General features: G+C 59.3%; 2 protein-coding genes across 7 annotated transcripts; one reads left to right on the top strand and one right to left on the bottom strand.

Annotated features, from left to right (window-relative positions):
* The first annotated feature begins 2,405 nt into the window (after positions 1-2,405).
* ZDHHC12 (zinc finger DHHC-type palmitoyltransferase 12) lies at positions 2,406-5,781 on the top strand. Of its 2 annotated transcripts, none has more exons than XM_045082548.1 (5): positions 2,406-2,565; positions 3,977-4,113; positions 4,488-4,565; positions 4,763-4,929; positions 5,137-5,338. In XM_045082548.1, exons 1-5 carry the CDS (start codon positions 2,466-2,468, stop codon positions 5,336-5,338), a joined length of 684 nt encoding a protein of 227 aa, XP_044938483.1. In that variant the 5' UTR covers positions 2,406-2,465. The 2 variants fall into 2 exon arrangements, with proteins under 2 accessions (XP_044938483.1, XP_004757218.1); XM_004757161.3 differs by having other exon boundaries at positions 2,409-2,565; positions 5,115-5,781.
* On the bottom strand, positions 5,718-17,446 carry PKN3 (protein kinase N3). Of its 5 annotated transcripts, XM_013058664.2 has the most exons (22): positions 16,872-17,440; positions 14,253-14,493; positions 13,897-14,042; positions 13,299-13,410; positions 13,078-13,205; positions 12,679-12,862; positions 11,397-11,543; positions 11,205-11,314; positions 10,956-11,099; positions 10,493-10,568; positions 10,246-10,408; positions 9,967-10,069; positions 9,792-9,859; positions 9,440-9,503; positions 9,198-9,289; positions 8,751-8,927; positions 7,450-7,512; positions 7,271-7,347; positions 6,730-6,872; positions 6,535-6,642; positions 6,279-6,359; positions 5,718-6,175 (listed from the first exon to the last, which is right to left on the bottom strand). In XM_013058664.2, the coding sequence occupies exons 1-22, from the start codon at positions 17,079-17,081 to the stop codon at positions 5,963-5,965; spliced, it is 2,850 nt and encodes a 949-aa protein (XP_012914118.1). In that variant the 5' UTR covers positions 17,082-17,440; the 3' UTR covers positions 5,718-5,962. The 5 variants fall into 5 exon arrangements, with proteins under 5 accessions (XP_012914118.1, XP_044938478.1, XP_044938479.1 ...); XM_045082543.1 differs by having other exon boundaries at positions 13,078-13,410; positions 16,872-17,442; XM_045082544.1 differs by lacking the exon at positions 16,872-17,440 and adding an exon at positions 15,861-16,865 and having other exon boundaries at positions 13,078-13,410.
* Between the last annotated feature and the right edge of the window lie 1,995 nt (positions 17,447-19,441).

The following is a 19,441-nucleotide window of genomic DNA, read 5'->3' as shown; positions in this document are numbered from 1 at the left end:
CTGCTGACAGTGCCCTCCGTGCTCCTGAGGCACCAGTAAGGCTGCACCCAATTGAGGAGAGCTGTTCCCCAAAGAACAGTCTAGATGCTGGTGGCCAATTGAAGGGGATCATACCCCCACCCCCACCCCCACATGCCAGGTACGTGGGTGGCCAGTGCCCAGAGACAAAGACTCGTTCCTTGACCAAACTCTAGTCAGGCTCCCCTGAGCCCTGTTCTCAACTACACCTCAACCTGGGCCTCTAAGAGCCCTACTTAAAACACTAAAACACTAAGGTAGTTTCTCACAGCTCAAGGTTGCAGCCCTAGAATGACCCAGACCCCCTTAAAGGGCCTGCCCCCAAGCTGCCAAAAGAACTTACTGTTTGTTTTAGCCACCACCTGACCCAAGCCCCCACCACCACCACACACCATCCTGTGGAGGATTTGCTAAAAAGGGCTTACAGTTGGGAATCCTTCCTCTGTCCCTTTGAAATGTATTTGCGTCTTCTACAACTCAGGAGACCTGAAAGCCATTCCTTCAAAGAGCAGTGCTCAGGGAGGATCAGGCCTCCATTTCCTAGTCCCTGTGGGAGGACAGGCACCTAACTTCAGCTATTGCCAGCTCGCATACACAGCTGGCCTCCTCAGCATTTACACTGACCAACCCATTATAATTTTTCACTTCTGTGAAAGCCACCGCTGTTCTCTTTCCACTCCCTCCTGGTTCCTTTAAAACACCCAGTCACCTCTATACAAATGAGAGTCGCATTCAATTTACACTGCAGTAGCATGTTACTGTTGAAAATCTGTCCTTACCACTCTAACTAGTGTTTGACTTTGTCTATCTTTCACATCAGCAAAGGGCATGACTCATGGAAGCTTTGGCATGATTTAAGTGTTTCCATTCAGCACACTAAGCCACCCATTGCAGTAACCAAGATTGAGTTGCAAGTGACAGTCACTCAACTCAAATACCCACCCAGGCTGGTCAAAGGTGGGAGGAAATTCATTAAGGGAACCTAGAGATTAATATCAGCTTCAGGAATAGCTGGACCTAGGGGCCGAGACAACATTGCTAAGACTCTCTCACTCCCTCTTTCAGTGTTGCTTATCTCTGTGACTCTATAAGTTGGCTTCATTCTCTCCTGGCACAGTCTCCCTCCTTGTAGTGTAAAGACAGTTGCCAGTTGCTCCTACATCCTGTTCCTTATGCTGGAGATCCGAGGGAACGCCCCTTTCTCTCTCAGCATTTATATGGTACTCTTATAGACTGTTGATTGGCTCTGCTGAGTCACATGTCCAGCACCTAGGACCAATCACCGGAGACATTGATATAGGGACCCAGGTTTGGCCCTGTAGAGTCACATGACCATATCTTGTCTCCTGCCACCAGATAGAGTGAGGGACAGAGTTCCTCCAGAGCCACATGGGATGGGGGAAGAGTCAGCTCCCCAACAGAAAAGGGGATGCTGAGCTGACAAAACAACAGATGCCAGAAGAGTGTCCTGGAAGAGCCGATAGGGCCAATCTGTTGGAGAAAGAAGGTGGATGTTGGTATGAGTGGGAAGTGTGGGTGGAAAGGCAGAGCTGAATGGGGAGTGCCTTGGGGACACAGTTAAAGGAGTGTGAACAGTGAATGATGATGAGGTTTCATTTTAGAATATCCCGAAGCCTCGGGTTGGGCAAGTCGTTCGGGCAAGGTGAGGTATTGGCGTACAGCGGGGGAGATGACAGTCTCGTACTAGACACTGTCCTTGCATTATTTAATCCTCCCAACCACCCTGTCAGGAGGATGGTATCATCGGTCTTCACTATATAGACACAAAACAGAGCTCAGAGTGGGTCAGTAACTTGCCCGAGCTCACACAGATAGGAAGGGGTAGTGCTGGTATTTCCCACTCTGACTCCACTTGAGCCCCTCGTACCCAGGATCTGCACCCGGGACGACCACTTTGCTCTCATCCTGTTCGCAGTATCTAAAAATGAATAGCGAGGAGGGAAGGGTGTCACCACGGAGCATCCGAGGGCGAGTCCTGCCCCCCTAGAGACCTCAGGCATCACACCCTAGAAACCCGCACATGTCCACAACCTGGAGTCACACCAAACACCTTGAACATGGAAGCGCCCGGAGAACTGTACGCATGCGCGAGGCCGTGGGGTTGGGGAGGGTTGGGTGGGAGCCCAAGGGGGCGGGGTCGAGACTCGCGCTTGCTCCTCGGCTTTCGAAAGTTACCTGGCTGGTGGGGGCTGGGGCTGGGGGAGTTACCAGCTGCGCGCGCGCCGGCCCCGCCCTCAGCCTCTTCAGGCACCTGTTGGCTCGAGGGCCTACGCGGCCGCAGCTGCTATCCAATAGACAGCCTCCCCGGCCCAATGAGGCCCCGCCTATCTCCAAGATCCACCAATCCCCGGGTGGCCGCGGCCCCTCTCTCTCGAAGGGCCCGCCTCTCCGGGCGCTTCTTCCGGGTGGGGCCCCGGGCAGAGGAGATGGCGCCGTGGGCGCTCCTCAGCCCAGGGGTCCTGGTGCGGACCGGGCACACTGTGCTGACCTGGGGGATCACGCTGGTGCTCTTCCTGCACGATACCGGTGAGCCGGACCCCGCGCGACCCCGGACCCACCCAATCCCGCGTGGTTCCCCAGACGTTTGGGTCTCACTGGGTCTCCTGCTGAAGCCCCAGAAATCCTGGGATTCACCCCATTTCCGCTAGCTCCTGAGCCTCTTCCCCATCTATCATTCCAAGAGCCACCAGCCTTCTGCCTAATACCCAGTTGATCTCTAATTAATCCCAGCATCTTCCTGATCCCTGCCAGATGCCCTGTGCATCCCAGGACCCATCCGCTCCCCTCCAGATCTGACGTCCGACCTGAGCCCCCATCTCCCCTGATCCCGGGACCCACCCGCTCCTTCCCAGGAACTGACTCCCAACCGTCCCTCCGTAAGATTCCGAGGATCAAGTAGATCAAGGACTGGCACCCCACCCATTTCCGTGGCCACTAGCTGCCCGCGTCCAGGCTCCCCACGCTCTGGGGCAAGAAGACACCGAGGGGAGTGGCCCGCCCCTCACTTCGCCGCCCTCACTTCTTGCCCTGTGGTCCCTAACCCTGCTAACATCCTTCCCCTCTTTACCTGCCAGGCTGCTTCCAACCCAAGTTCTCACCCTCCCTCCCTGCCAGCTAGGGTAGCCCCATTCCCCCTTCCTTGCTCCAGCCTCAGCCCCTGGACTCTGGGCCTGTTGTCACTTTCCTCCCAAGACCTTCTCAAGCCTCCTCCACGGTCCTCACCCTTAAGCCTAAAAACGTGCTCAGTCTCCCCACCTTTCCTTCTCTGCTCCTTTTCACAACCAAGGGACCCCTGAGCTGTCCATACACGGTCACCTACTGTCCCATGCACCTCTCTCCTTACCCCTGCTCCTCCCAAAATCCCAACCCCCATGAGTTGGACTGTCCCTGGCCAGCCCCTCCTCTGTCCCTATCTCGTGGGCATATCAGACCTGGCTCGTCTCCCATCATAGAGCCAAAGGGAGGGACCCCTCCTCCCTCTCCCACACAGCTAGTCAAGTCTGGCCCCTTCACCCCCTTCCCCCTTATCTGTCCATCCCCGTCTGCACTCTTCCTGCCAGTGCCCTTGTCTGGCTACCCTCCTCGCCCTCCTGGATAAGCTGTCTCCAGGCTTCCTCCTGCTCCCCTATCCATCTTTTCTCCAGCAGGAGGGTTTTCAGAAACAGTTCTGACCCTATAAAGCTTCCATGGCTCCCTACTGCCCTTCGCCTTCCAGATAAAAGGCAGATGAACTGCCGCCCTACCCGGGGCCCAAACCTCTCCCTCCTGTACCCTATGCAGTGGCAACACTTGCAGATTTGACCGCTCATTAAACCCCATCTCCAGGCTTTTGTTCAGCCAGGGACAGACTCCCCACCTTCAACTACACCCCCCAACACACAGCCTTCTCCTGTTCAGCTCGGGCCTCAGCCTCACTCTCCTCCTCTGGCCTCTCCAGCTCTGCGGCAGTGGGAAGAGCAGGGGGAGCTGCTCCTGCCCCTTACCTTCCTGCTCCTCGTGCTGGGTTCCCTGCTGCTCTACCTGGCTGTGTCGCTCATGGACCCGGGATATGTGAATGTCCAGCCCCAGCCCCAGGTAACCCCGGGGGCCCCTGGGGGCCTGAACCCTCTCTCCCCCCAACAGGACACACGAGGCCTCCGTAACAGTCTCATGCCAGGATCTGTGCAGAGCGCTCTGCTGGGGGTGCCTCAGTGAATCCTCTTAGCCCTAGAACCCCATCCTACAAAGAGGAAATTGCCAAGGCCCAGCGAGGGAAAACAACTGGTAGAGGTCACACAGCTTCGCTTCACTCAGACCAGAGCATTCTGCCCCTCCAGACCCCCTCCAAGACACAGGGGATGGGCCCCCAACTGCGCAGACCCGGAGCTAAGCTAGTCCCCAAGGGAAATGTCCCCCGGTACCATCTGCCTCCCAAGGGGACCCGATCTTACACCCTCTCCCACTTTCAGGAGGAGGTGAAGGAGGAGCAGACGGCCATGGTTCCTCAAGCCATCCCCCTTCGGCGCTGCAGATACTGCCTGGTGCTGGTGGGTGACCAGGGAACTCCACGGGAGGGCGTGGGGGCAAGGTGGAGACTCCCTGACCTCCTGCCCCCTGTGCCTTGGCCTCCCCCCTCCAGGAAGGCCTCCCTGATGGGGGCCCCAGCCTCCTGACCTCATCACTCCCCTCCGTCTTGGGCCCAGAGGGGAGCTGGCTTTGAGCCTGCCTCCCTTCCTGCCCACAGCAGCCCCTGCGGGCCCGCCACTGCCGCGAGTGCCGGCGCTGCGTGCGCCGCTATGACCACCACTGCCCCTGGATGGAGAACTGCGTGGGGGAGCGCAACCACCCGCTCTTCGTGGCCTACTTGGCGCTGCAGCTGGTGGTGCTTCTGTGGAGCCTCTACCTGGCCTGGTAGGTTCCACTACTGCCCTGGCTACGGGGGGAGGGCCGCAGCATCCGTCCGCAAGGTCGGGGGAGAGCTGGGACTCCCGCTCCGTGCCCTCGGACCTCCTCCCAAGCAGCCTGCCCACCGGGGCTCCCGGGGGTACCCCTGCCCTCCCCCAGCAGTAACTCCCCATCTGTCTCCTGCCGCGCAGGTCTGGCCTCCATTTCTTCCAGCCTTGGGGGCTGTGGCTGCGCTCCAGCGGGCTGCTGTTTGCCACCTTCCTGCTGCTCTCCCTCTTCTCCTTGGTGGCCAGCCTGCTCCTCGCCTCGCACCTCTACCTGGTGGCCAGCAACACCACCACCTGGGAGTTCATTTCCTCGCACCGCATTGCCTATCTCCGCCAGCGCCCCGGCAACCCCTTCGACCGCGGCCTGACCCGCAACCTGGCCCACTTCTTCTGCGGATGGCCCTCAGGGTCCTGGGAGACCCTCTGGGCCGAGGGAGAGGAGGAGGAGGAGGAAGGCAGAAGCCAGGCTGTGTAGGGTCACTGGAGGCAAGGCCACCATCTTGTGCCTGAAAACCAGAGGGGATGCAGCCCGCTGGGGTCGGCCCTCAGAGGGCCCTGAGGTCCTTTGCTCCTGCTCGCTCCTCCGAGGCCTCAGAGCAGAGCTGAGCAACAGAACCCTGTGTCAGTGGGCAGGTCTGCCCTGTAAAGGAAGAATGGGAGGCAGAGGGCGTGTGGGGGCGCTCAGGCACCAGAGACCTGGGCTTCAGAGACCTCCACCCTGCTCCCCACGCCAGGATGCTTCCAGTGCACAGTTTTATAAGTTTAATAATCTATAAAGCAAGTCAAGTATTAAAAAAAACAACTGCTCTTTGCTGTGCTGCCCTTTCTGGTCCAGGTCTCCTGGGCGGGGTAGGGGTGGTGGTGGCAGGGAGTGGAGAGCCCCCCACAACTGCCACTTCAAGGCCCAAGACCCACAAATAACCCAGGGAGGCCCAGGCCTCCAGGGCAGGGCACGCAGCTGGGGAGACAGGGCGGACACACCCGAGAGGCCCTCAGGGCCCCAGGAATCTCTCGGACACAAAGTCGAAGTCTCGGAAGGCGGCCTGCTGGCGGGCGGTCAGGGGACAGCGGGGGTCAGGTGGGGTCAGGGCTGGCGGCAGTCCCGTGAACTCGCCCTCGAAGTAGCGCAGGTCTGTAGGGCCACAGAGTGTGGGCAGGAACGGGGGCTGGACGGTGCGGGCGAGCAGGGCCTGCCAGTCAGTGGTCTGGGGGGGCAAGGGGAGAGCTGCCTAAGACAACGAACAGAGGCCCACGCAGCCACGCCAGGCCTCCCCCCGTGCCAGGCGCCCTGCACCCGGCATCACTCACGCTGAAGAAGGGCTGGGTTTTGATCTCCTCCGCGTCCTGCTCACCTGCTCCCAGGCGCTGCTCTGGGCACTTCTGCAGGAGCTGGGCCAGGAGACGGGGGCTCACGGAGGGCACTTGGCCACAGGTACTGCCCGCCTGCCTACGTTCCCCAAGTGAGCTGGGCCGCGGGGCCCCCAAGAGAACGGGTGGTGACGGGACAGCCATGAGCCATGGCCGCTGTCCAGCCCAGCCCTGCCCAGTCCCCCGCGGTGATCACCTTCTGAATGAGCTCGAGACCTTGCACCGACAGAAAGCGGGGATATGGGGCATCTGCGTTGACGATGCAGTCAAACACCTCCTCTTCCGTGTCTCCGGGGAATGGGCACTAGGGGGAAAGGGGGCTCACCAGGGTGCCTAAGCACACCCCTCCGCCCCCACTTAGCAGCACCAGCAGCCCAGGTCCAATGCTCACCTCACCCACCAGCATCTCATAGAGCAGCACACCCAACCCCCACCAGTCCACGGCCCGTGTGTAGGCCTCCTGGGTCAGCACCTCCGGGGCCAGGAACTCTGGGGTGCCACAGAACGTGCTTGTCCGGTCCCCAAAGCCGATCCCTGCAAACCAGCGTCCAACATGTCTCATCCACACAGCCTCAGTGGGCGCAAGAATCAACAGCCAACCCTCGTGACCCCAGGTACCGAGCCCCATGCCAAGCCCTGCCCCATACCCTAGGAGGGGGAGCAGTTTTACGCCATCTGACAGGAGAAAGCAGAGCCTCAGTCAAGTTCATATGCCAAGGTCACGAAGGAAAAGGAGAACCTGGTGCCCTCTCCCTCTGGCTGAGGGCAGGCTGCGGCTCTTCAAGAGCCTCTCAGGCTGGGAAGGAAATACCGATGTGTCCAGCTGGTCCCTGGAAGGAGGGCCAGGGTGGGGATGGGGGGCCACAACCCTGCTGGCCTGGGCTGGGTGAGCAGCGCTGGAGGACAGGGAATCCTGGGCAGCAGGGACCCACCTTCCTTACACAGCCCAAAGTCTGCGATCTTCAGGAAACCCTGGGCATCCAGCAGAAGGTTATCCAACTTCAGGTCCCTGAGGGTAAGGGGGGCAGATCAGAGGGGCCCTGGAGCATCACAGGAGGAGGGCAGTGGCTGCTCCTCCACCCCCGCCCCCAGCACCTCTGCGGCAAGTTACCTGTAAATGATCTTCTTCTCATGTAAGAACTGCAGCCCGAGGACCACACAGGCCAGGTAGAACCTGTGAGTGGCATGGGGGGGTGGGTGGCAGAGGGAGTTCAGGCCCAGAACTGTGGTGGCCAGGGCGGGGAGACACCAGGATGGCCCCAACCCGGGCAGCCCTGAATGTCCCAGCCAGAGTCAGATGCCAGGGGGAGGGGGCGGGGAGAGTGGGTGTTTCTCCAGACCGTGGCCCCAAGGTTGCTGCCCACTGACAGCCTACCCTTCCTGGGCTCTGAGATTGTGCCAGGAATGATGCCACGTGTCGGGGGCGGGGAGAGTGGGTGTTTCTCCAGACCGTGGCCCCAAGGTTGCTGCCCGCTGACAGCCTACCCTTCCTGGGCTCTGAGATTGTGCCAGGAATGATGCCACGTGTCCTCACGCCTTACTCTCCCACATCCTCCTAGCCATGCACCGCTGATACTCATCGCATCTGTTTTTCAAAGGAGGATCTGAGACTCAGATCAGGGATGCCCCTGGGATCACACAGCTAGTGGCAGACTCAAACTCTGCTACTCAAGAAATAACTCCAGGGGCACCTGGGTGGCTCAGTCAGTTAAGCGTCTGCCCTGTTCAGCTCAGGTCATGATCTCGGGGTCCTGGGATCGAGCCCCGCATCAGGCTCCCTGCTCAGCGGGGAGCCTGCCTCTCCCTCTGCCTGCTGCTTCCCCTCCTTGTGCGCTCTCTCTCTCACTCTGACCAATAAATAAAATCTTTAAGAAAAAAAGAAAACAGGGCGCCTGGGTGGCTCAGTGGGTTACGCCGCTGCCTTCGGCTCAGGTCATGATCTCAGGGTCCTGGGATCGAGTCCCGCATCGGGCTCTCTGCTCAGCAGGGAGCCTGCTTCCTCCTCTCTCTCTCTCTGCCTGCCTCTCTGCCTACTTGTGGTCTCTCTCTGTCAAATAAATAAATAAAATCTTTAAAAAAAAAAAAAAAAAAGAAAAAAAGAAAACAGAAATAACTCCAGTTGCCATTCCCTTACTAGTCACAGGTTACGGTGCTCTACACTTTATAAACATACAACAACAAGCCTATGACCTAGTTCTCATGCGCCCCGTTCACAGCTCCAAAACTTGAGGCCCAAGGTCAGAGGTGCTGTGAGAGCTGACGAGAGCGACAACCAGGGTTTGAACCAAGGCTTCCCTGACTCCACACTGTTCTGCTGCTGGGCACCCTGGGGGAATCAGGGGGAAGGGAGTGGGGCAGAGGAGACCGGGAAAGGCTTGCTGGGAGAGGCAGACAAGAGGGGTGGGCACCCACCGGGCCTGGGGCTCAGGGAAGACATCCTCGTGGATCTGCATCATGAGGTCGCCACCAGCTGCAAACTCGGTCACGAAGCAGGCATGGCTGGAGGTCTGGAAGCAGGCAAGGAGGGAGAGCAGGAAGGGGTGCCCCGTGCGGCCCACGGCCTCCAGGATGCGTTTCTCGCAATACAGGCTGTGATGGGGGGAGGGGGTGTTTGGAGGGAAGGAAGACCCCTGCTGACTGAGCCCTGGCCCTCTGGCGCTTCCAAGTGTCAGGTGATAGAATGATGGTTTCTACATATCAGGCCAAGAGAAGGCAGGACCTGCCAAGGGCACCCAGTTAACTGCTGTGGGTGCTAGAAAGAGAAGCCAGGACTGGCTCAGCGCCTTCTGGTGCCCCTGGCCCAGGCCAGCCATCCAGGATCCCCTCCAGCGCCAGACGCCCACAGGCCTGACTACACACCTCTCCATCTCATCCCGGCTCAGCACCTCCTGCTTCTTGAGCGCTTTGATGGCGTAATATTTCCCCGTGCCCTTGAACTGGACCAGGAGGACCTGGGGACCAGAGAGAGCTCAGACTCCAGGTGGACAGCACAGGGCAGCCTTTGCTTCCCCCACCCACGGCCCCACGGATCACAGCGTCCTCTCAGCTCAGGTGCTGGGGCCTGCTCCCCTCCTCCCATGGTCCCCTCCTCGGCCCACTACCTTCCCAAAGTGTCCCCGGCCCAGCACGGCCAAGCAGCGGAAGTCCTGAAGCCGGGGGGCTCTCCTGCAAGACAGAGGGCACAGGACAAGAGCTGGGCCTCCGTGAAGAGCTGCTCCAAACCCTCCATGTCCAGTCCTGGGTTGTCCCCACCAATGATGCTGGACAGCAGGGGGTGGAGGTAGGGGGTTCCAGGCACAGTGGTTTCCTAGAGTCTGGAATGCAGCTGGAACTCAATAATATGGCTTTAGTGAGTAAGAACCTGACAGCAAGGAGCATCAGATGGTGTCTGAATGGACACCCCAAGTGAGTAGGTAAATGTCTTAAGCATAAAAGTGAGCCCGATGGGGGTACCTGGTGGCTGAGGCAGGAGGAGGCGGCCCGAGACGTGTCCTAGGCTCCATGTGGGGACGTTTGGTGCGCTGTGAGGGCAGAGGGGCTCAAACAGAGCCGGGCTTCCCACCCTCTTTCCCTCCAGCCCCGCCACCCCTAACCCAGCAGCCCCCTGGGGCCATCAGCACCCTCTCACCGGGATCTCCTCGGGGGTCGGCTCCCGGGGCAGGTAGAGGCGTGGGGGCTTGGGCGGGGGCCTTGTCTCTTCTCCCAAGGGGCTCTTCTTGGGTGGGAAATGACTATATGGAGAGAACAGACAATGGCAGGGCACAGGCCGATGGAAGAGCCGTGGGGACAGACGCATGGCAATGCCAGAGACAGACAGACAGAGGGTCGGAGGGGGAGTGACGGGAACAGAAAGACAGCAGTTGCACCTGGAGAGAGATGGATGCGGCAGACTGGGGCGGCTCCTCACCTGGGCGAGGCAGGGTCAGCCCGGGGTGTGGACGGGGTCTCGGGGCACACTTTGGGGGGGCTGATCGTGCTTGGGGAGCTGCAGGGAGGCAGCAGGCTCATGACCAAGCGTCCCCAGGCGGCCATGCTGAGGTTCATCTGCGAAGCCCTCAGGAAGTCCTGACCTGGGACAAAAGGGGGGCTCAGCCCAGGGCCCCCAACGGCCCCTGCCCTGCCTCCTAAATGCACAGCCCTCTCCCTGTCCACACCTCGGCGTTTGGAGAAAATGCGTTTCTGCCTCTGCAGCCGGGGCCTCCTCTCAATGACAGGGTCACAGAAAGTCACCTGCAGGGGCAGAGGGCAGGGCTGGAGACCGGTCTTCTCCCCCCCCTGCCACCAGGGTACCTCCCTGATCTCTAGGATCCCAGCCTGAGCCCCCAGTATCAATGATGCAAGAGCCAGAGGGGCCCAGAGAGAGAGATTCACTGTCTGCATTGGTGCCAGTGGGGAAACTGAGGTCCAGAGAAGAGAGGGACTTGTCCAGGGTCGCATGTGAGGCTAGGCAGTCAGGACCGAGATGCGGGCCTCTAGACTCCCCTGCAGTCCTCAGACAGGGGCTGGGAATCCTTAGTTCCTGGAGACCACCTCCCTCGGGGCCCCAATTTCCACTCTGATGGGTCACCTAGTCTTGAAGGCCCTGCTAGTCAGGTCGGAGGGCAGGGTAGGGGGCACCTGGGCAAAGAGCAGGCCCTGGGGCACCAGACTGAGGGAGAGCTCGTGACAGGCATTGTCCAGGAAGTCCTCCAGTCGCAGGAAGGCCACGCCACACAGCTGCCGCCAGTCCCGCCAGCGCACCCCGATCTCCAGCTCCCGGGCCTACGTTGGGGAGGCCAGGTTGAGGAGTGGGGCATGGCACATGTCCCTACTTGGCTGGCCTTCTGCCCCATGCTTGAGGTCACACCTGCCTGCCCCACGGCTCACCCGCTCCAGGGGGACAATAAAGGTCTGGTCCCAGGACTGCTTGGCCACCGGCCCCCAGCCAGTCTGGCCCACGACACGATTGTCCACCTTCAGCACGGACAGCACCTCACCTGCAGGGCCAGACAGGGAGCTCAGGGCACGCAAGGAGTGGAGGTTGTCTGCTGTCCCCACTCCCTGTGGCCCCCTACTCACTGGCCAGGTCTCCTCCACCACGCTGCGGCTTGGCCCTGCCCCGGAGCCAGCCCTGGGAGGGGCTCCCGGCCAGCGCAGCCGCTGGGGACCGTCCAGGGACAGCTGTCAGCAGCTGCTCACAGCCCAGGAGGCGGACCTCCAGCGTCCCTGTGGGGAGAGTGCGGGGAACACCGTGAAGTGTCATTCTCCCTCTGCCACACCCAGGTCTCCCCAAGATGGCTGAACCCAGATCTTGCGGGGGGTGAAGGGGGGCTAGCCAGGAGACAGTATATAAGGTGGCCCCAAGCTCCCAGATGAATTCTAGGTCTTTTAACAAGCCATGCCCTGCCCTGACTTGCCCATCTCGTCTACTTGGCCAATTCCCAGAAGTCCTTCAAGGCTAAGTGTAGATACCACCTCCTCCAGGAAGCATTCCTTGAATTCCCAAAGCCAGATGAGAGAGCCTATGCAGCCCCTGTACTTCCCCTTCTCAGCTCTGTTTACAATGGGATGTGGCCTATATAACCCTGAACCAGCTCTGAGTAGGGAAGGTACTGGGCTCTCTGGCTGGCCCTATGTCCTGGGTAGGAAGTCCAGGGTTTCCAAAGTCAGCATGCTTAGATTATTTGTTGATTAGAATTCAGCTACAATTCAGACAAATCCAGCTCAGGGATAAAAAAACAACTTTCTAGTAGTCCAAACTGCCCAGGATTGGGTACCACTGCTGCCAGGGCTGTGAGCTCCCCGAACATGGGTGCTTTAACCACTGTCATGGTTACTCATGTAAATAACGGCTTCGCCAATCGTGTGTGGACAATGCCAACAGTGTGCCTAGCACTTCCCATGCCACAACTCGCTGACTTTCACAGTAACCCCATGAAGTAGGAGCTGTCATCCCCCTTTGACAGGGAAGAATAAATTAAGGGTCCAGGGACACCTGGGTGGCTCAGTGGATTAAAGCCTCTGCCTTCGGCTCAGGTCACGGTCTCAGGGTCTTGGGATCGAGCCCCGCATCAGGCTCTCTGCTGAGTGGGGAGCCTGTTTCTCTCTCTCTCTGCCTGCCTCTCTGCCTACTTGTGATCTCTCTCTGTGTCAAATAAATAAATAAATAAAATCTTTAAAAAAACAAAAACAAAAACAAAACCTGAGGGTCCAGAGAGCAGAAGTCCATTGCCCAAGCTCACGCAGCTAGGGGGTGGTAGGACCCGGATTGAAACTCTTTCTCCAGAGTTCGATCCCTTCTGTTTCCGGGCCCTCGCTGGAAGAAAAGGGGAGCCCTGATGTGGGAGGAACTCCCGGCTACCTGTCACAGCGGTGGGCTTCACAAGCACCCCCGAGGGCTGGGGCTTCCCAGACACAGCGGTCCGTAGCTCCCGCGCCACTCGGCCACGCAGAGGATGAGCGGGAGGAAGTCCCTCGAGCAGCTGTTCCAAGGCCAGCCGCAGGAGGTCCAGCTTCTGGGAGGACTCCTGGAGCTGGGCCTGAGCCTGCGGAGCAGAAACAAGCAGGGCGGACAGGCCCATGAACGTGGCGGCCAGGCCCAGGGGCTCAGGCCACCTGCCCACAATGAAGGCCAGAGAGAACGTGTGTCTGGTTTCCTCACTGCTGCCCCGCTCAGCCCGACCACGGTACAGAGGGTGGCGTGGGGACAAGCAGACCCACAGAGAGGAGTGGTTACGAAGTGGGGGCACCCCGATCTGACCTCGGCCAGCGCCTTCCGGTCGTGCGTTCGCCGGCCACCCAGGAGCTTCACCACATTCTTGGCACCCTCAGCCACAGCGGCCTCAATGCGTAGCCGGTGTCGTAGCTCCTCCGCCAGCAGCTCGGGACCTGGGAGGAGGGGGTCAGCCCTCAGGCCCACGCCCCCCTCAGCCCTGCCCAGCCCCGCCCAGCCCCGCCCAGCCCCGCCTTTCCAAGCCTCACCTGGTTCCCGGGCCCCACTGGCCTCCAGGCTGCTGATCTTCATCCTTAGCAGGGCCACCTTCAGCTGGCTGTCCCGCAGCATCTGCTGGGCTGCTGCCAGCAGCTTCCTCTCCTGTAGGGTCATGACATATGCCCCCACTGATCCAGGGCCAGCCCGGGGCCTCCCCTGTCGGACCAAAGCTGAAGCCAAGCCTCCCTTGTTAGCCTCGGTCTGGGGCAGAGCCTCTTCCATCAGATGGAGGCCTCCTCCATCAGACCAGAGCTGGGGTCAAGCTTCCCCCATCACATCAGGACCGGGCTCCCCACTAGGAGTCGGGGCCAGGACTGTGCCTTCCCTCCTACGCCGGGAACATGGCCTGGGGTTTCCCCATTAGACCGAGTTGGGCCCTCTCTGTTAGATTAGAATGTCAAGCTGTGCCTGCCCCACCGAGCTGAGATTTAAGGGCTATGCCTCCCCCATCAGACGAATGGCTAAGACTGTGTCTCCCTTAGAGGGTCACCGGCCCAGCTCCATTCCCTCTCAGAACAGGGGCTGGGGCAGCCCCTCCCCGAACAATCTGAGAGCCACACCTCTTCCCCCAGACCCCAGGAGCCTTACCTTGGGTGTGCCGGTGGCACACGTGCGGGTCATGTTCTCCGCCCCCTGCTTCACCTTCAGCTCCACCTGCAGCTGCCTCTGGAGAGCCTCTAGGTGCCGAGCCCTGGGCTGCTCCACGGGGGGCGGCGGGCCCGGGGCCACAGGCTCTGTGCACAGGCGCAGGGCCGTTAAGCCCTGACCCCAGGCCCTGACCCAGACCCAGAGCCCCTGCCCTGGGGCCTCACTCTCTCCACCCCTCCCCACCCTTCCTGGCCAGAGTGACACCTGAGGAGGCTCTGAGAGGGGTCAAGGCTGAGGTCAAGGAGCTGGGTGGGCGCAGCACCTCCCGCCCCCCGAGGGGCCGACTTCCCACTCACCGGCGTCCGGCAGCACGGCGTCCGGCAGCACGATGCGCGTGTGCAGCGCCCTCAGCTCTCCGTGCAGCTGCTCCAGGCGGCGGTTGGAGGAACGCAGGAGCTGCCGCACGTGGCCCAGGTGGCGGCGGTCTGTGGCTACCCTCCGCAGGTTCTCTACACCCTCCTTGATCTTCAGCTCCTTCTGGATGGCCCGGCGGATCACCTCTTTCTCATCCTCAGGGGGCCGCCGGTCGGCTCCAGGCTGTGGAATGGCAGAGCAGTAACGCCCCCTCCCATCCCAGCCACCAGTGGCCGCGGGTCCCCCCAAAGAGAGGTGTGCCTGGTGCAATCCGGCAGCCAGGATGGAGCCCCCCCACACCCCCGATCTCGGGCGGCATCTCCGACCTTCCAGATAGTGTCCCCGGGCCAGATGCGAACCCCGAAGCTGTATCCCCTACCCGTGCTCCCCGCCCTCTGCTCCGAGAGGAGGGAAAGGGAAAAAATTCGTCCTGCCTACAGCCAACTCTTGAACGACACGGGTTGGAACCGCATGGGTCCACTTACAAGCAAATTGTTTTCGATACATACAGCCCAGAGCTGTAAATGTATTTTCTCTTCCTAACGATTTTCTTAATAACATTTCCTCTTTTTCTAGCTTCCTTTATTGTAAGAATACAGTGCAGGGTACACGTGATGCACGTTATAGGTGTTAGTCAACTGTTGATGTTATTGGGAAGGCTTCCGGTCACCAGTAGGCTGTTAGGAGTTAAGTTCTGGGGGAGTCAAAAGTTATACATGCATTTTCAACTTCCCCGGGGAGCGGGGGGCCGGTCAGTGCCCCGGACCCCTGGGTTGTTCAAGGGACAACAGTACATGGTGCCGGGGTCGGTTTCGAGCTTTGCAGACATTAATTTGCGAATCCTCACAACAACCCCACGAGGTGGGTATAGTTGCTATCCCCATTTTACAGACGGGGAAGCTGAGACACAGAAGGGCTGGTAACTTGCCCGAGGTCACAGCACCAAGAAGGGGAGGCCACCCTCTGCCCACCAACCCGTCGGGGTGCCCTCTCTAAGGCTGCAATTCCAGCTGAGATCTGCGGCCAGAAAGGGGGCTCGGGAACCACCCAAGGTCACACACAGAGGGCAGTCGGAGGCCTGAGTAGGAGCCAGGAATGTTCCGGCAGGTAGCAAAGCAGAGGCACAGAGAGGGGCAGAGGAGGGCTCCGCTCAGCTACTAGGAGGAATCAGAAGCCTTTTCACACTTCACCCCAGGTGGAAGCCAGGAAGAGGAAAGGCTCCTTCTCAGAAGCCAACATTTTTTTTTTTTTTAAAGATTTTATTTATTTATTTGTAAGAGAGAGAGTGAGAGTGAGCACAGGCAGACAGAGTGGAAGGCAGAGTCAGAGGGAGAAGCAGGCTCCCTGCGGAGCAAGGAGCCCGATGTGGGACTCGATCCCAGGACGCTGGGATCATGACCTGAGCCGAAGGCAGCTGCTTAACCAACTGAGCCACCCAGGCGTCCCAGAAGCCAACATTTTGAACCAACCAGTGCCAAAGCTGACCTCAGCCCAGGGTGACCCACGATGCCCCCCACTCCCCATGGACTCCTTTGGGGCCTCCACCTTACCTCTTGGGTCTCCATCTCGTGCGCCCAGAGTCAGGGGTGCCACCCAGCCTCAGGGACACCCCCCCACCGGACCCCAGCCTCCGCCGGCCTGCTGGCCTGGCTGTCAGAGGGCAGGGGCGGGACTCAGGAAATCCTTTGAGGGCCCTAGGCCAGAGGGCCAGAGCCAAAGGCCTGAGCAAACAAAGATCCCATGGAGCAGGGGGCCCGGCCACCGGGGTCCTGAGTCACCCAGCTGCCGCTGTTGGGCGGAGGTTCACAGGAAATAGGAAAATGTGTACAAGCCGCCGCTGAAACAGGCTGCGGGACCTCCGGAGGAAGGGGGTGGGAGGGGGCGGAGGGAGTGCTGAAGGCTGCCTACCACCCCGGGTGGGGGTTCTCTCAAGGAGTCTTGTGGGGGACACTTTATCTTTGGCATTCCCCATGGTCCTAACTGCTTTGGCATCCTACCAAGGACACAGGCCACCTCTCAGCTCTACAGCCGGGACCCCACCCCATTTGCTCTGGGTGGACCTCCCCCCTCCCCCCACTGACAGACAAACACACAGCTTTGGCTGCTGCGCCCACGAGCCCCTACTGCCGGCGCCCCCCGCCCTGGGCTCCCCCCTCGCCATTTGGACTAGAATCCTCTGTGGACCCAAGGTTCCCTCCCAGGTGTTGGGCCAGAACCCCCCATTCTCGTGTCCAATCCCCACATGCCTTTGTGATCTGGGGAGGACCCCCACAAGTGCGCAGACATTGGTCCCCTCCCCGGGGCCTCTTCCCCCTGAGCGCACATACATTCCTCTCCCCCCAGGACTGGACCCAGTGTGCCCCCACGGCCCCCCTCTGCTTTCCAGACAGATTCCCATGGTCTTACGGTCCCACGGGGAAGAACCGATTTTAGGAAACTTTGGGGCCCATCCCGGTGGCCCTGACTGCGGATTCGGACGTGCTCCTGCGCTGGCCTGACTGGAGGCTCTGAGTCACTTGGGGGTGATTTAGGGACGTTCTCAGGGGACCTGAACGACTCACCCCCATGCTCAGCTCTGCCCTGCGAGGTGTAGCGAAGCCCGGGGCCGGGGCTGAGAATGGACCGGACAGGGGCTGGGGGTCGGGTCTCGGGGCCGCGGCCGGAGCTCGGGGCGCCCGCGGCGTGCATGAGACTTCCCGAGCCCCTCGGCCCGCGCCCGCAGCCCGGCCTCTCCCGGCGCAGTTCACCTGCCGCGGCGCCCCCTCCTCCATGGCGCCGCTCCGGCCGCACGGCCCCTCCTCTCGACCACTGCCGTTCCGGAAGCCCCGGCCCCTCCGCCAGGACTTTCAAACTTGAAACTTCCCGGGAAGCGCAGCCGGAGCGGCGGGATCGGGCGCCCCCTCCCGAAGTCGGCTGGCCCTCGCGGGACCTGGGATCAGCGCCGCCTCTCGGCGCGAGAGGTCAGCGCCCGGGACCCTACTCCCCAGCCCGGGGCCCCCGCGCCTCCCCGGCTCCCACGGCCCGCGGACTTTGGGGCCCAGTGTCCCTTTCCTGAGGCCGCGGTTCCCGCTCGGTGTGACGCGGACCCCCGGCCCGGGACAGAAGGGCAGGAAGGGACATTTGCCGGGCCGGGGCTCTCTAGCGCCCTGAAGGGTGGCCGGGCGGCGATAGCGCCGCCTGCCGGCCACGGGACCCTGCTGGGCGGCCCGCCGGGTCCCTGAAGGCTGCCCCGCCACCACCTGCTTCCCGCCCCGAAAGTTTCTCAACTCATCGTCTTAGGTCCTTGTGTCAAATGGGCTAATTCTAAACCTGTCGCCCCACGAAGTCTAGGCCTTGTGTAGAGTCACTACTCTAAGAATGTATGCGTCTCAAAAAAGTAAAGCTTCACCCAAATCACGCCAAATTACAAATGACAGATGAAGATACCAAACATGTCGGGGTACCCGGGTGGCTCAGATGGTTAAGCACTTGCCTTTGGCTCCCGTCATGACCGCAGGGTTCTGGGATCCAGCCCCACGCTGGGCTCCCTGCTCAGGGGGCGTCTGCTTCTGCCTCTCCCCCTGCTTGTGCTCTCTCTCAAAAGAATTAAATAAAATCTTAAAAAATAAATAAATAAAACCAAACATCTCTCAGGCCCCCGCCACTCAACCAAAGTGGAGCTTTCTGGGTCAACCAGAGCCACCATTCTTTCCTTGCCCTAAAGAACCCATCCAAACAGAAGACACATTTACATCTTAGGAAATAGCCCCAATTTCAGGAAAGCCAACAGGTGGGCACGGACCCATCTGGCAGTGGCTTGCCTGTGTGGGAATTCTAGGATCCTGTGCTAACCAGCACTATGACTAGGACTTCACTGGAAGGAGCCTGGTCCAAGTGGCTGGGAGTAGGGGTCAAATATTGAATGGCTGATTTGCTGACTTGGAATAGGCGCCCTCCAGTGCTTTTACTGAAGAAAATGTGAGTTCCTCTTCATTCTCTCCACTTCCCCAATAGAGTGGAGATACTGACAAGCCATGGACAATCCTGGGTTGTTCTGCAATGGGAAATTAACCAATGACACCAACATATGCAAAGGCAACTCGCTTTAGTCGGGGGGGGGGGGAACATGCCCACACTTCATAGAGGCAAGTCAAGACACTTTTACACATGAGCACATCAGAGTTACCGAGGGCTTAGACAATAGCACATAGTAGGCTCTTTTAAATGGGTTATTATTAAGTTGCACTGAGCTGAATGTTAAGGATAAATTAGAAGCAAAAAAGACTATAGTTCCTGACTGTAGGTCATAGGATTGAGGGAAAGCTAAGCTCCTCTTTTCTTTCTTTTTTAAGATTTTATTTATTTGAGGGGGGCGGGTACAAACAGGGGGAGTGGGAGAATTAGAAGTAGGCTTCCCGCTGAGCAGAGAGCTCGATGCATGGCTCGATCCCAGGACCCTGGGATCACCACCTGAGCTGAAGGCAGACACTTAACAACTGAGCCATCCAGGCGCCCCAATCTCCTTTTCAGCAGGTATCTCTCTCCCATTATTTATCTACTTTTACAGCCAAGAAAGCTGAATTATGTGAATAAACTCAAAATGATTTTCCAACATTGTCGTGTGTTTCACTGCCTAACTGGTCAATAAAGGAAAGGCGGTCAGAAGTAGCAGAATCCATGAGCCTCAGACTGGGCAAACCCACAAGGAAACCAAATCCTAGGCTGATGGAGGAGTCCGATCAGATAGCTTCATTCTGTCTGATGGCACTTCATGAAACTAATTCTTGAGAAAACTGAAGTTCACTTCACATTCAATATCCAGTGGATATTGAACTCTCCAGCGAATTGGCTGTTAAAACTATATAAACATCAACCCAAAATAAATGTATAACTTCCTTGCAGGGTACATTAAAAATGTTTTCCTTTCTATACTTTTTCCTCCCCGGTATTGGAAACTTCAATCCATCTGTTTAGATTTGCCTCCCTTCGGTAGTAGGAGTACGCAACGTCACCAACTAATAAAGTTCACAGCACCCTCCACTCATTATTCTTGCTCTGATCACACTTGTAGGTCTTCATGAACACAGATACATGTTCAAAAGGGAATGGTCACTGCTGGGGCTGGGGGGGGGCGTTTCCAAGGGGTAAGATG

The sequence above is a fragment of the Mustela putorius genome, unplaced genomic scaffold, assembly GCF_011764305.1.
Source record: "Mustela putorius furo isolate JIRA1106 unplaced genomic scaffold, ASM1176430v1.1 tig00000596_pilon_pilon_pilon, whole genome shotgun sequence".
Lineage (NCBI taxonomy): Eukaryota > Metazoa > Chordata > Mammalia > Carnivora > Mustelidae > Mustela > Mustela putorius.
The sequence above is the reverse complement of the archived record's forward strand: the minus strand, read 5'-3'. Positions and strand labels throughout refer to the sequence as shown.

Bases quoted from the DNA above. Each gene is read 5' to 3' on its own strand.
- ZDHHC12 (XM_004757161.3), top strand. From the start codon at position 2,466: ATGGCGCCGTGGGCGCTCCTCAGCCCAGGGGTCCTGGTGCGGACCGGG. The intron at 4,114-4,487 runs GTAACCCCGGGG...TCCCACTTTCAG, and splicing joins ATGTCCAGCCCCAGCCCCAG to GAGGAGGTGAAGGAGGAGCA. The intron at 4,566-4,762 runs GTGGGTGACCAG...TCCTGCCCACAG, and splicing joins GCAGATACTGCCTGGTGCTG to CAGCCCCTGCGGGCCCGCCA.
- PKN3 (XM_045082543.1), bottom strand. From the start codon at position 17,081: ATGGAGGAGGGGGCGCCGCGGCAGGTGAACTGCGCCGGGAGAGGCCGG. The intron at 14,043-14,252 runs GTGAGTGGGAAG...GCCTGTGCACAG, and splicing joins CGCCGTGCTGCCGGACGCCG to AGCCTGTGGCCCCGGGCCCG. The intron at 11,315-11,396 runs GTGAGTAGGGGG...CTGGCCCTGCAG, and splicing joins TGGTGGAGGAGACCTGGCCA to GTGAGGTGCTGTCCGTGCTG.